General features: G+C 41.3%; 1 protein-coding gene across 3 annotated transcripts in view; it reads right to left on the minus strand.

The window, feature by feature from the left end:
* The window catches only part of LOC140738053 (protein FAM47E), a 47,103-nt gene that overhangs the window by 27,687 nt on the left and 2,831 nt on the right, over window positions 1-16,585 (minus strand). For 2 of the 3 annotated variants that reach the window (XM_073065059.1, XM_073065056.1), the window contains exon 2: window positions 1,248-1,626. In XM_073065059.1, the coding sequence (XP_072921160.1) occupies window positions 1,248-1,626 (379 nt within the window). Of the gene's footprint in view, window positions 1-1,247; window positions 1,627-10,352; window positions 10,437-16,585 lie in introns of those variants that run through there. The other variant, XM_073065057.1, reaches the window with a different exon arrangement.

Here is a 16,585-nt window from a genome sequence, read left to right on the forward strand (position 1 = left end):
TTTACATTATGGGTCAGTTTTAATCTTACTTGCCCTGTGGAAACTACGGAATTAAGCAGTTTGCATTACCCGGGAGACTTATCCACCAAGATCCTACCCTCTTCTGAAGGATCCAGTTTCAGTTTGCTCATCTGAAATTGTCAGAATGCTACTTCAAGAAAGCAGATTGAATATTGATGATTATTATTGCAGCCCAAGTACTGTTTTTATCAGAAGCCTGTGAAAGGTAGTCAGCCCAACAGTGTAGGAAGAGGACTAGGGTCATAAGAAATCCTGAAAGACAAGCAACTCAGATATTTAAAAATATATATGATTAGAGGAAGGATTAATCTCTGGGCCAGAAGTATGGGCTTCTCTTTCTTTATCATCTCAAGGCTTTAACTGGTTCTCCCAGATTCCATTCCTGTTCATCACTAGATGCCTAGGGTCTATTCATCTCCACCCTCAATCCCACTATCCCAGCAAATCCAACTAGTGTGCTTTTTCTCACCAACAAGTTACTGCTTCCCAATCATTTCAGATAGAACACAAACAACCATGGTTGTGCAAATGCATCCCAGAAAATAAAACCTGTCAGGATGCACATTGCCAAGGCTCACTCTCCATTTTAACCTCTCACAGCTTGACCCACACCCAGAGTTGGAATTAAAAGTCATATCATCACCTCACTAGCTAATAGAACAAAAATTGGGAAGAGATCCAAGCAATCAATTGTTTTCAATATGTTATAAAAAAAAAGTCTAAGTGATAAATGATTTGACTTTGCTTTGTTTCTTGTATTCCTGAATGGGGTCCAGGGCCATGGCTTTAGCTCTGGTGCTGGTGCAAAGCAAAAGCACCATGATGCAATACCAGAAATCAGAAACCACAGAATCAGTGGTCTGATTCAAAGTTAAGAATTGTCAGAAATATTTGCTTTTAATTTGGAAAACATGAACAGAATAACTGTAGAGAAATGGAAACTGAAACTACAAAAATGACCCTTTGTACATTGCAGAATACAATAATACTTTAAGCCAGTTCCCAGCTGTTTAAACTTAAGGATAAACATTATTGTAACATTGGATTAGTACCATCGCACACTGGACTGTAAAATTAAATCACACAAATTGCACAGCAAAATTGACTTTTTGAGGAAAATTACCTGATAGGTTAGCGGTCTATCCTTGGTATGGAGAGAAATTCAATTATTTTTCAGTTAAGATTAAAATGAGACCATGCAGAATTTTATTCCAATTGTTTCCTACCTCTGGAGGCACTCCTTCTTCCAGGTGTGGATAAAGAGCTAATGGATGTAGACTCAAGCCATATTCAATCTCTTCAATCTGCTCTCTCTTAGCCTGTTGTAATGGTAGAGCCTTGGAATAACATATCTGTGATTTAGTGAGCCTTTTTGATACACGTTGAGCAGGCTTATAAGTTTCAGTTGTGTTCACCAGCAAAGGACTAAGGCCAGCACCTTTCTGACTCTGTATAATGGCTAAATCCTCTCGTGACTGAGGTGGATACCCATCACGAAAGTCATCCAGTCCACTTTTCAGGAAACGCCATCTATGTCCATTCAAAGCATCAGACTGCAATTTAGGATTCTTCTTTAAGTACTTAGTCTTTAATCTCTCCTTGTACCTACAAATTGGAATAACTTTTAAGTTTCAATTATTAACTAGAGCAATGCCTCAATATATCTTCTCTCTTGCACAAAGCCACATTCTGGATTTATGAGTGTAGTACATGTAATTTCAGTTGTGAACAATAAAGGTTCCCTTACAGATTGCCAAAGTTATCAGTGTATAAAAAGTTCTAGAGGTTGTCTGTGAAATGCTTTTGCTTGAGCTCCTCATTTCACATACCTCAGCCTGTACATTCATTACAGATTACCAACCACTGAATTCACAGATATTGCACATTGACGAGAGGGTATGATATATAACCATATAACAATTACAGCATGGAAACAGGCCATCTCGGCCCTTCTAGTCCGTGACGAACACTTACTCTTACCTAGTCCCACTGACCTGCACTCAGCCCATAACCCTCCATTCCTTTCCTGTCCATATACCTATCCAATTTTACTTTAAATGACAATATCGAATCTGCCTCTACCACTTCTACTGGAAGCTCCTTCCACACAGCTACAACGCTCTGAGTAAAGAAATTCCTCCTCATGTTACCCCTAAACTTTTGCCCCTTAACTCTCCACTCATGTCCTCTTGTTTGAATCTCCCCTACTCTCAATGGAAAAAGCCTATCAACGTCAACTCTATCTAACCCCCTCATAATTTTAAATACCTCTATCAAGTCCCTCCTCGACCTTCTACGCTCCAAAGAATAAAGACCTTGTTCAACCTTTCTCTGTAACTTAGGTGCTGAAACCCAGGTAACATTCTAGTAAATCTCCTCTGTACTCTCTCTACTTTGTTAACATCTTTCCTATAATTTGGTGACCAGAACTGTACACAATACTCCAAATTTGGCCTTACCAATGCCTTGTACAATTTTAACATTACATCCCAACTCCTATACTCAATGCTCTGATTTATAAAGGCCAGCATACCAAAAGCTTTCTTCACTACCCTATCCACAAGAGATTCCACCTTCAGGGAACTATGCACCATTATTCCGAGATCACTCTGCTCTACTGCATTCTTCAATGCCCTACCATTTACCATGTATGTCCTATTTTGATTATTCCTACCAAAATGTAGCACCTCACACTTATCAGCATTAAACTCCATCTGCCATCTTTCATGACACATACAATTTACTATGCACACTAGATCTAACTTTTGAACATACATGCAAAGTAACTGTATCTATAGAAAAGGTGCCTACAAATGCTAGGGAACTTTAAACAACACAGAACTATAACATTATAGCACAGTACAGATCCTTTGGCCCATGATGTTGTGCCAACATTTAATCTACTCCATGATCAATCTAGCCTTTCTCTTCTGCATAGCCCATAACCCTCCATTTTCCTTTCATCAATCTTAAATGTTCCTAATGTATCTGCCTCTACCACTACACCTGGCAACATGTTCCAGATACTTACCACGCTCTGTGTGAAAAAAATCTGCCTCTGACATTTCCCTTAAACTATCATTCAATCACCTTTTTAAAGATGTCCTCTGATATTAGCCATTACTGCTTTGGTAAATAGATGCTGGCTGTCCACTACATTTATGCCTCTTATAATATTATTCATCTCTAACAAGTTGCCTCTCATCCTCCTTCACTCCGTAGAGGAAAGCCCTAGCTCACTCAAACTTTCCTCATGAGACACGTTCTCTGATCCAGGCAACATCTTGGTAAATTTCTTCTGCTCCTTCTCAAAAGGTTCCATATTCTTTCAATAATGAGGTGACCAGAACTGAACACTATACTCCAAATGTGATCTAATCAGAGTTTTATAGAGCTGCAACATCAACTAATGATGGCCAATATACCATACCATATGCTTTGCGAATCATCTTTTTAATTTGCATACAACTTTAAGGGATCTATGGATTTGAACCCCAAGATACCTTTGTTCCTCCACATTGCCAATAATCTTGCCATTAACCCTGTATTCTGCCTTCAAGTTCAACATTCCAAAGTGTATCACTTCCACTTCACACGTCTGGATCCATTTGCCACTTCTCAGCCCAACTCTGTAACCTGTCAATGTCCCGTTGTAACCAATGAGAAGCTTCTACGCTATTAATAATACCACCTCTTATAATCTTAACCACCAGCCTTTGTCTCATCTGTAAACTTACCAACCCATCCTTCCATGTCCTCATCCAAGTCATTTATAAAAACCACCAAGTGCAGGGGTTCCAGAACAGATCCCCACAGTACACTACTGGTCACCAACCTCCAGGCAGAATACACTCCATCTACTACTATCCTCTGCCTTCTGTAAGCTGGCCAATTCTGAATCCATGCTGCCAAGTTTCTATGGATCACATGTCTTATGACTTTCTAGATGAGCCTTCCATGGAGAACCTTCTCAAATGTGTTACTAAAATCCATGTACACAACAGCCATGCTTGACCTTCATCAGAACCTTCAACATCAATCAGGCTCCAGAGGCATGACCTACCCTTTGGAAAGACATGTTGACCATCGCTAGTAAGATAGTGCCCCTCCAAATGTCCATAAGAATCCTCGCTATTAATTTACTGTTTTAAGACTAACTAGGATTATCCATATTATTTTTCTTGAACAACATCTTCCATCCTCTAATCCTATGGTACTACTCCTGTGGCTCGTGAGGACACAAGTATCTTCATTGATGCCCTAGCAATCTCTTTTCTTGCTTCCCATACTAACCTGGGATATACAGTGTTGCTAGAAAGTTTCTGAACATCTGGTTTGGGGCTGTTTTGCTGCATCAGGGCCTGGACAGCTTGTAATCATTGAGGGAACAATGAATTCAGAATTGTATCAAGACATTTTACAGGAGAACGTCAGGGCAGCAGTCCATCACCTGAAGCTCAATAGAAGTTGGATGATGCAACAAGACAATGATCCGAAACACAAGAGTAAATCAATAATAAAATGGTTTAAAATGAAGAAAATTTTGTTTTGGAATGGCTGAGTCAAAATCCTGACTTTAATCCTAGAGAAATGTTGTGGAAGGATCTGAAGCAAGCACTTCATGCAAGGAAGCCCATCAAGGTCCCAGAATTGAAGCAATTTTGTAAGGAGGGATGGCCTAAGATTTCTCCAAGCCAATGTGCAGGACCGATCAACAGTTATTGGCAACATTTGGTTGAAGTTATTACTGTACAACAGGGGGGCAGGGGAGGTCACACCAGTTACTGAAAGCAAAGGTTCATGTACTTTTTCTAACAAATACATGTAACATTGGATCATTTTTGTCAATAAATGTTTTTGTGTTATTTAATTAATTGGGTTCTCTTTATCTACAAACCCCATTTCCAGAAAAGTTGGCATATTTTCCAAGATGCAATAAAAACAAAAATCTGTGATATGTTAATTCATGTGAACCTTTATTTAACTGACAAAAGTACAAAGAAAAGATTTTCAATAGTTTTACTGACCAACTTAATTGTATTTTGTAAATATACACAAATTTAGAATTTGATGGCTGCAACACACTCAACAAAAGTTGGGACAGAGTTAAAATAAGATTGAAAAGTGCACAGAATATTCAAGTAACACTGGTTTGGAAGACTACATTAAGCAGGCTAATTGGTAGCAGGTGAGGTATCATGACTGGGTATAAAAGTAGCGTCCATCAAAGGCTCAGTTTTTGCAAGCAAGAATGGGTCGTGGCTCACCCCTTTGTGCCAAAATTCGTGAGGGAATTGTTAGTCAGTTCAAAATGAACATTTCCCAATGCAAGATTGCAGAGAATTTAGGTCTTTCAACATCTACAGTACATAATATTGTGAAAAGATTCAGAGAATTCAGAGACATCTCAGTGTGTAAAGGGCAAGGTCGGAGCGTTTGCTACTGCTGTTCAGGAGGATTTAAACTAATGTGGCAGGGGGATGGGAACAAGTGCAGAGAGACAGAGGGGTGTAAAATGAGGGTAGAAGCAAAAAGTAGTAAGGTGAAAAGTAAAAGTGGCAGGCAGGCAAATCCAGGGCAAAAAGCAAAAAGGGCCACTTTTCAACATAATTGTATAAGGGCTAAGAGTGTTGTAAAAACAAGCCTGAAGGCTTTGTGTGTCAATGCGAGGAGCATTTGTAACGAGGTGGATGAATTGAATGTGCAGATAGTTATTAATGAATATGATACAGTTGGGATCACAGAGACATGGCTCCAGGGTGACCAAGGATGGGAGCTCAACATCCAGGGATATTCAATATTCAGGAGGGATAGACAGGAAAGAAAAGGAGGTGGGGTAGCATTGCTGGTTAGAGAGGAGATTAACGCAATAGAAAGGAAGGACATTAGCCTGGAGGATGTGGAATCGATATGGGTAGAGCTGCATAACACTAAGGGGCAGAAAACGCTGGTGGGAGTTGTGTACAGGCCACCTAACAGTAGTAGTGAGGTTGGGGATGACATTAAACAGGAAATTAGAAATGCATGCAATAAAGGAACAGTAGTTATAATGGGTGACTTCAATCTACATATAGATTGGGTGAACCAAATTGGTAAGGGTGCTGAGGAAGAGGATTTCTTGGAATGTATGCGGGATGGTTTTCTGAACCAACATGTCGAGGAACCAACTAGAGAGCAGGCCATTCTAGTTTGGGTATTGAGCAATGAGGAAGGGTTAGTTAGCAATCTTGTCGTGTGAGGCCCCTTGGGTAAGAGTGACCATAATATGGTGGAATTCTTCATTAAGATGGTGAGTGACATAGTTAATTCAGAAACAAAGGTTCTGAACTTAAAGAAGGGTAACCTTGAAGGTATGAGACGTGAATTAGCTAAGATAGACTGGCAAATGATACTTAAAGGGTTGATGGTGGATATGCAATGGCAAGCATTTAAAGATCGCATGGATGAACTACAACAATTGTTCATCCCAGTTTGGCAAAAGAATAAACCAGGGAAGGTAGTGCACCCGTGGCTGACAAGGGAAATTAGGGATAGTATCAAGTCCAAAGAAGAAACATATAAATCAGCAAAAAAAAGTGGCACACCTGAGGACTGGGAGAAATTCAGAGACCAGCAGAGGAGGACAAAGGGCTTAATTAGGAAAGGGAAAAAAGATTATGAGAGAAAGCTGGCAGGGAACATAAAAACTGACTGTAAAAGCTTTTATAGATACATGAAAAGAAAAAGATTGGTCAAGACAAATGTAGGTCCTTTACAGTCAGAAACAGGTGAATTGATCATAGGGAACAAAGACATGGCAGACCAATTGAATAACTACTTTGGTTCTGTCTTCACATAAATAATCTTCCGGAAATAGTAAGGGACCGAGGGTCTAGTGAGATGGAGTAACTGAGGGAAATACATGTTAGTAGGGAAGTGGTGTTAGGTAAATTGAAGGGATTAAAGGCAGATAAATTCCCAGGGCCAGATGGTCTGTATCCCAGAGTACTTCAGGAAGTAGCCCAAGAAATAGTGGATGCATTAGTGATAATTTTTCAAAACTCCTTAGATTCTGGATTAGTTCCTGAGGATGGAGGGTGGCTAATGTAACCCCACTTTTTAAAAAAGGAGGGAGAGAAAAACCGGGGAATTATAGACCGGTGAGTCTGACATCGGTGGTGGGGAAAATGCTAGAGTTGGTTATCAAAGATGTGATAACAGCACATTTGGAAAGAGGTGAAATCATCGGACAAAGTCAGCATGGATTTGTGAAAGGAAAATCATTTCTGATTAATCTTTCAGAATTTTTTGAAGATGTAACTAGTAGCCAGTGGATGTGGTATATTTAGATTTTCAAAAGGCTTTTGACAAGGTCCCACACAGGAGATTAGTGTGCAAACTTAAAGCACACAGTATTAGGGGCATGGTATTGATGTGGATAGAGAATTGGTTGGCAGACAGGAAGCAAAGAGTGGGAATAAACGGGACCTTTTCAGAATGGCAGGCAGTGATTAGTGGGGTACCGCAAGGCTCAGTGCTGGGACCCCAGTTGTTTACAATATATATTAATGATTTAGATGAGGGAATTAAATGCAGCATCTCCAAGTTTGCGGATGACGCGAAGCTGGGCAGCGGTGTTAGCTGTGAGGAGAATGCTAAGAGGATGCAGGGTGACTTGGATAGGTTAGGTGAGTGGGCAAATTCATGGCAGATGCAATTTAATCTGGATGAATGTGAGGTTATTCAGTTTGGTTGCAAGAACAGGAAAACAGATTATTATCTGAATGGTAGCCGATTTAGGAAAAGGGGAGGTGCAACGAGACCTGGATGCCATTGTACACCAGTCATTGAAGGTGAGCATGCAGGTACAGCAGGCGATGAAAAAGGCAAATGGTATGTTGGCATTCATAGCAAAAGGATTTGAGTACAGGAGCAGGGAGGTTCTACTGAAGTTGTACAAGGCCTTGGTGAGACCGCACCTAGAGTATTGTGTGCAGTTTTGGTCCCCTAATCTGAGGAAAGACATTCTTGCCATAGAGGGAGTACAAAGAAAGTTCACCAGATTGATTCCTGGGATGGCAGGACTTTCATATGAAGAAAGACTGGATCGACTAGGCTTATACTCACTAGAATTTAGAAGATTGAGGGGGGATCTTATTGAAACGTATAAAATTCTAAAGGGATTGGACAGGCTAGATGCAGGAAGATTGTTTCCGATGTTGGGGAAGTCCAGAATGAGAGGTCACAGTTTAAGGATAAAGGGGAAGCCTTTTAGGGCCGAGATGAGGAAAAACTTCTTCACACAGAGAGTGGTGAATCTGTGGAATTCTCTGCCACAGGAAACAGTTGAGGCCGGTTCATTGGCTATATTTAAGAGGAAGTTAGATATGGCCCTTGTGGCTAAAGGGATCAGGGGGTATGGAAAGAAAGCAGGTACAGGGTTCTGAGTTGGATGATCAGCCATGATCATACTGAATGACGGAGCAGGCTCGAAGGGCCGAATGGCCTACTCCTGCACCTATTTTCTATGTTTCTATGTTTCTATTAACCACTGTTGAATGCGCGTGATCTTCAAGCCCTCAGGCGGCACTGCCTAAGAAACTGTCATGCTACTGTGACAATTATAGCCACCTGGGCTCGGGAGTACTTCGGAAAACCATTGTCACTTAACACAGTCCGTCGCTGCATCCAGAAATGCAACTTGAAACTGTATTACACAAGGAGGAAGTCATACATCAACTCTATGCAGAAACGCCGGCGAGTTCTCTGGGCCCAAGCTCATCTCAGATGGACTGAAAGACTGTGGAACCGTGTGCTGTTGTCAGATGAGTCCATATTTCAGCTAGTTTTCGAAAAAAACGGGCATCGAGTTCTCCGTGCCAAAGATGAAAACAACCATCCTGATTGTTATCAGCGAAAGGTGCAAAAGCCAGCATCTGTGATGGTATGGGGGTGCATCAATGCCCACGGCATGGGTCAGTTGCATGTATGTGAAGGTACCATTGACTCTGAGGCATATATTAGGATTTTAGAGAGACATATGTTGCCATCAAGGCGACGTCTCTTCCCGGGACGTCCATGCTTATTTCAGCAGGACAATGCCAGACCACATTCTGCACGGGCTACAACAGCGTGGCTTTGTAGACACAGAGTGCATGTGCTTGACTGGCCTGCTGCTAGTCCAGATCTATCTCCTATTGAAAATGTATGGCACATCATGAAGAGGAGAATCAGACAACGGAGACCATGGACTGTTGAGCAGCTGAAGTCTTATATCAAGCAAGAATGGACAAAATTTCCAATTGCAAATCTACTACAATTAGTATCCTCAGTTCCAAAACGATTAAAAAGTGTTATTAAAAGGAAGGTGATGTAACACAATGGTAAACATGCCTCTGTCTCAACTTTTGTTGAGTGTGTTGCAGCCATCAAATTCTAAATTTGTGTATATATACAAAATACAATTAAGTTGGTCAGTAAAACTATTGAAAATCTTTTCTTTGTACTTTTGTCAGTTAAATAAAGGTTCACATGAATTAACATATCACAGATTTTTGTTTTTACTGCATTTTGGAAAATATCCCAACTTTTCTGGAAATGGGGTTTGTAGTTTTAGGACTTTTGTGCAGATCTGATCACATTTTAGGTCATATGTATGCAGAAATAGAGAAAATTCTAAGGCTTCACAAAATTTCTAGCACCACTGAATTAACTAACTAACTAACTAACTAACTTTATTTCTTACATCCTTCACATACACGAGGAGTAAAAGTCTTTGCATTATGTCTCCATCTAAATGTGCAATGTGTAATCATAGTAATTTGTAATAATTTATAACAAATAGAACAGTCAATGTAACATAGACTACACTCAAATCAGTGTGAGTTAATCAGTCTGATGGTCTGGTGGAAGAAGCTGTCCCGGAGCCTGTTGGTCCTGGCTTTTATACTGCGGTACCGTTTCCCAGATGGTAGCAGCTGGAATAGATTGTGGTTGGGGTGACTCGGGTCCACAATGACCCTACGGGCCCTTTTTACACACCTGTCTTTGTAAATGTCCTGAATCATGGGAAGTTCACAACTGCAGATGTGCTGGGCTGTCTGCACCACTCTCTGCAGAGTCCTGCAATTAAGGGAGGTACAGTTCCCATACCAGGCAGTGATGCAGCCAGTCAAGATGCTCTCAGTTGTGCCCCTGTAGAAAGTTCTTATGATTTGGGGACCCATACCAAACTTCCTCAACCATCTGAGGTGAAAGAGGCGCTGTTGTGCCTTTTTCACTACACAGCTGGTGTGTACAGACCATGTGATGTCCTCAGTGATGTGGATGCCAAGAAACTTAAAGCTGTTTACCCTCTTAACCCCAGATCCATTGATGTCAATAGGGGTTAGCCTGTCTCCATTCCTCTTGTAATCCACAACCAGCTCCTTTGTTTTTGCAACATCGAGGGAGAGGTTGTTTTCTTGACACCACAGAGAGATGACTTCTTCCCTGTAGGCTACCTCCTTATTGTTTGAGATTAGGCCAATCAATGTAGCGTCATTGGCAAATTTAATTAGCTGATTAGAACTGTGGGTGGCAACACAGACATGGGTATACAGGGAGTAAACGAGGGGACAGTACACAGCCCTGAGGGGCTCCTGTATTGAGAGTCAAAGGGGTGGAGGGGAGGGAGCTCACTCTTACAACCTGCTGACGATCTGACAGGGAGTCCAGGATCCAGCTGCACAAGGCAGGGTCAAGGTCGAGGTCTTTGAGCTTCACGTCGAGCTGAACTGTAATCCAAGAACAGCATTCTCACATAAGCATCATTCTTCTACAGATGTGTCGATCGGTTGTGTCGGTAGACAAATTGTGAGGGGTCCAGTTTAGGTGGTAGTAAGCTGCAGATGTAATCCTTGACCAGTCTCTCAAAGCACTTGCTTATTATTGAGGTGAATGCGACAGGATGCCAGTTGGCATGTCACCTTGGTCTTTTTGGTACAGGGACAATGGTGGATAATTTGAAGCAGGAGGGCACTCTACACTGGGAGAGGGAGAGATTAAAAATGTCAGTAAACACACCTGCCTATTATGCTGCGCACATCCTGAGTACTCGCCCTGGGATGCCGTCCGGTCCCACAACCTTGCAACTGTCCACTCATTGGAAACATCTGCGTACCTCAGCCTCAGAGATGACCAGGTTGCAGGTTGTAGAGGTAACTTTCCTCGGAGGCTCAGTGTAAAAGCGATTGAGCTCATCTGGGAGAGAGGCCACAATGTTGGTGGCACCACAATGTTTGGCTTTGAAGTCTGCAATGGTATACAGCCCTCGCCACAAGCCCACTGTAACCTCTCTGGCCTCTGGACCTATCTATGTTAACATCTTTCAAAAGTTCTAAGACTACCCTTTTCTTAACCTTAACATGCTCCAGCACAATAGCCTGTTCTATGTTGACCTTGCAACATAACATTCATTAAGGGCCCTCTCACTGGTGAACACTGAAGCAAAGTATTCATTAAGGACAACCCTACCTTCTCTGACTCCGGGTACAAGTTTGCTCCTCTCTCCCTGAGCAGTTCTCCCCTCACTCCAGTCATCCTACTGTTTTTTATGTATGTGTAGAACAGCTTCGGGCTTTTCTTAATTCTATTTGCCAAGTCCTTCTCATGTCTACTTCTAGCTCTCCGAAGTCCCATCTTAAAACCCTTCCTGGCTACCTTATAACTTGCAAGAACCCTGTTTGACTTTTTAACTTCCTCTAGTTTAAACAATAAAAAGAGTGCTAGGAGATCTGATATTGAATTTATGTCATGCACACAAGTGGCATGAAAAATGCATTTGGCAGGGTGCTTTATTGTAAAAGGGATAATTCGGTGCAAGTATGTCAGTTGAGAGCAGTCAAAATCGATAATTGTAGAAATCAAGGCCCATAGCATCTGCATTCGTAGATAAATCAAGTGGTGGCAGTTAGTATCCCAATGGAAAGGAAACAATTACAGTGAGAAACTGCAGAAAGGAGGCTACATTTATGTAAAACTGAAGAGGATGAGCAATGCAAAGTGTGTGTTTTAAATAGTATATATGAATGATGATAAAGACAGAATGACTTCAAAATCAGAGGTTAAATATCATTATGAACATATCATTATGAATGTTGACACAGCTACTAACTGCTCCATCGTGGGCATATATTTGCTCCAATGCTGATGAATGCACTTTCAATACACAATCAAGATCTTCATTTATGCTTAATGAAGTTTTTAAAAATATTTTTCATTAACTTGTTCATCACATATGTGAGGCCTCTTCTCAGGACCATCTGTGACGTGCAGAGACCTGTACCTTTGATTAGAAGTTTAGCAAGGTCCCATTAGAAGCACTTTGAAATTGAGAAGATAATGTGCAGAGACCCCAAGAATACCAGGAACAATGAAATGTATATTTCCCTTTCATGAGCAAGAGTGAAAGTGACCATTTACAGTAGCTTTTTATATGTAAAAACCAAACCTGTAAGGGGATTTTAAAGCACAGGTTGATAAGATTCTTGATTAAAAAGGGCATCAAAAATTACAGGGAGAAGGCAGGAGAATGGGGTAGAGAAGGAAAATAAATCAGCCAGGATCAAATGGTGGAGTGGACTTGATGGGATGATCGACCTCATCCTTTTCCTATATCTTATGGAATTGCAGGCTGTGTGACTTAAGAATGGATTGTGAAAATAAATTCGTCCGAAACATTTTTAAAGAAGTTTCTGGAAGAATATTGAGGTATGTATGTGACTTAGTTACGCATTACACACAATTAAGCTTAAACTAACTTCAAAAGTGATTTATTGTTGGATAAATTAGATACCATATACATTGAAAACTCAAGATGAAGTGTTAATAAGGTATAGGTGAAAGTGATTGGATGACCAAAGGCAGACAACTGGATTTGGGGTGATTTAATGATGATCAGGTAATTAACAGGCACAAGGGATTGTACCATATGTGATCAGACTATCGCTAAAAATACTCCAGGTGACTGTGGTTAATATGCTGCAGGGGATGTTGGATTGTTTGTGCATCTGGCTGATATTCTGACAGAAACTAACAAGAAGCAAAAAAGCCTTTAGATGGGTGAGGAAGTGTTTTGTAGACTTCATCAACATGATATCAAACAAATATATCTTTGTACAGAAGTGATTTATTTAAATATTTAAATAGTTGTAAACAAGCTGCAGGCATTTCAATATACAATAGAGTTTCATACATCAGAATCAATAAAGCTAAAATCGTTACTGAGCTCCCCCGATCTAACCCTTCGATCAGAAAATGATTAGTGCAAGAAAATTGTCAGCCAAATGTGTGGATCTGTGCAAGAAAATCCTCAACAGTGAGTCCTTAATGGTTAATTACAACTTGTCAGATAGAGGAGACATTGATAATTATTATAGAGTTAAAAGATGTCACCAAATTTTGCTGGAAGAACCATTCACACTAGTAACTGAGCACAAGGCCTTATTGATCATTCTGGAATCAACATCTGCTATTCCCTTGAGTTAGTACAAGAATACAGAAGCAAATCACTCTAAAGGTCTCTATGAAACTGTGGCATTGAAACCAAATGAAACACCACTGTGAAAGCATTTTGGAAAAGACCTTATGAATAAGCCACAATCAGCACCCTTTGGGTGGTAGAAGATGATTTCGATGGTAGAAGATGATTTTGGTGGTAGAAGATTTCAGTGCTAGGAAACGATTTCACTGTGCCATCAGTGAAAAGTTAGAGCTAAGCCAAAGGACACATCTTTGAATGAAGTGTATAAATATCCTTTAAGTGAATAGGCCAATTCCATCTAAATGAAGACATGAATGGTAGCACAGCAGTTAGTGCGACACTATTGCACCTCGGAGTGTTGGAGTTTGGAGTTCAATTCCAGCGCCATTTACAGTATAAGGAGTTTGTACGTCCTCCCCGTGAACACATGGGTTTCCTCCAGGTGCTCCTGTCTCCTCCCACAGACCAAAGAGGTTGACTGGCCATTGTAGATTGTCCTGTGATTAGGCTGAGGCTACATAAGTGGCTTGCAGGTGGTGTGGCTTGTTGGGCTGGAAGGATCTGTTTCTCTAAATAAATAAAAATAAACATGAACCCATTTTATTGCAGACAATATGAATTGTCTACAAGCAAAGCATAAAATGGGAACATGGTGTAGTGATTCTGAAGGATTTATAAAGCAAGAATAAGGAAGAACTCATGGGGAAAACTTGTATATTATGAATATAAATGCAGTGACGAGATGACATGTCTGTTGTCCTGGCATGGACAAAGATACAGAAAATTAATTAGTTGATGTACACAGTATGCCAGGAATACAGAACACAGTTTCCTGAAGTGTTGGAGTGGAATACAAAAGCACTTCAGCTAGTCCCTGAAGATTTATTGAGAAATCTGGTAAGATAGCAGCACGTTCAGATGGAGTGGAGGCCTTCGAGGGCCACCCAAAGGTGTTCTTTTCTTTATTACATTGAGTTTTTTACAATTGTAAGACTATACTGGATTGCAAGAAACACGGGCACAGCAGGTCTACCATATCAGTGAGCTGCTCATTGTTCAAAGTAGCCACCCGGGATGTCGTAGGAGCTGGCCAGCAGGTCGGAGAAGGAGAAGGAGCTGGCCGGGATGTTGGGAAAGGAGAAGGAGCCAGTCAGGACGTTGGAGAAGGAGAAGGAACCGGCTGGGAAGTCAGAGAAGGAGAAGGAGCTGGTCAGGATGTCGGGAAAGGAGAAGGAGCCGGCTGGGATGTCAGAGAAGTTAGAAGGAGCCGGTTGGGATGTTGGGAAAAGAGAAGGAGCTGATCGGGATGTTGGAGGAGTCAGTTTGGGTTTGGAGGAGCTGACCTGGCTGCAGAGTGTGTTACTGCCTCCCACTCAGAAGTATCAAGGTTGGTGCAGTATAACTGTGGGAGACTGTCTCGGACATTTCACTTGCGATCGCAAGAATCTGTTTGACGTGATATTGTAAGTTGCTGCAGGCCCATTACCCTTGTCCCTTGTCTGGTGGAGGGACAGACAACATGGGAGCTTCAGTTGGAGTGAGGACTAGGCCTCAGTGCCTGGGGCTTGCCTGCTGCTGCAGACGAGGTGAGAGAGACGCTGTTGTGTTACAGTGTGGTGTTCGCGCTCGGCTGGGGCCTGGCCTCTCATGTCGGTGCTGCCCTCCCGTGTTCAGTGGAATGACAAGCTGGACTGCGTGCATCTGCACACTGCTGGGAGACTGCACCACTGATGGTCGGACATTGTCACTCAGGGTCTTTGATTATATACAGTACCTATAAAACGTATTCAATCCCCCTTGGAAGTTCTCATGTTTTATTGTATTTACAACATTGAATCACAGTGGATTTAATTTGGCTTTTTTGTCACAGATCAACAGAAAAGACTCTTTCAAGTAAAAGTGAAAACAAATTTCTACAAATTGGTCTAAATTTATTACAATTATTAAACACAAAATTATTGCATAATGACTCACCTCCTTCAAGTCAGTATTTGGTGAATGTATCTTTGGCAGCAATTACAGCCTTGAGTCTGTGTGGATAGGTCTCTATCAGCTTTGCACATCTGGACACTGCAATTTTTCCCCATTCTTCTTTACAAAACTGCTCAAGCTCTGTCAGATTGCATGAGGATTGTGAGTGAACAGCCCTTTTTACGTCTAGCCACAAATTCAAAATTGGATTGAGGTCTGGACTCTGACTTGGCCTCTCCAGGACATTAACTTTGTTGTTTTTAAGCCATTCCTGTGTAGCTTTGGCTTTATGCTTGGGGTCGTTGTCTTACTGGAAAACAAATCTCCTCCCAAGTCATAGTTCTCTTGCAGACTGCATAAAGTTTTCCTCCAAGATTTCCCTGTATTTTGCTGCATTCATTTTACTCTCTCCCTTCACAAGCCTGCTGGGCTGCTACAGTGAAGCATCCCCACAGCATGATGCAGCCACCACTATGCTTCATGTTAGGGATGGTTGTTTTTGATGATATGCGGTGTTTGGCTTACACCAAACATTATGTTTAGTCGGATGGCCAAAAAGCTCAATTTTGGTTTCATCAGACCATAGAACCTTCTTCCAGCTGACTTCAGACTCTCCCACATGCTTCTGGCAAAATCCAGCCGAGATTTCATGTGAGTTTTTTTCAATAGTGTCTTTCTCTTTTGTCACTCTCCCATAAAGCTATGAAGCAACCCGGGCAACAGTTGTATGCGCAGTCTCTCCCATCTCAGCCACTGAAGCTTGTAACACCTCCAGGATCTTTTTGTGGTCTCCCTCACTAGTCCCCTTCTTGCATGGTCACTCAGTTTTTGAGGACAGACTGCTCTAGGCAGATTTATAGCTGTGCCATATTCTTTCCATTTCTTGATGATTGACTTAACTGTACTCCAAGGGATATTCAGTGACTTGGAAATTTTCTTGTATCCATCTCCTGACTTGTGCTTTTCATAAACTGTTTTGAGGAGTTGCTTGAAGTGTTCTTTTGTCTTCACGGTGTAGTTTTTGCCAGGATACTGACTCACCAGCAGTTGGACCTTCTAGTTACAGGTGTATTTTTACTACAATCAATTGAA

Source organism: Hemitrygon akajei, chromosome 13 (genome assembly GCF_048418815.1).
Source record: "Hemitrygon akajei chromosome 13, sHemAka1.3, whole genome shotgun sequence".
Taxonomy (NCBI): domain Eukaryota; kingdom Metazoa; phylum Chordata; class Chondrichthyes; order Myliobatiformes; family Dasyatidae; genus Hemitrygon; species Hemitrygon akajei.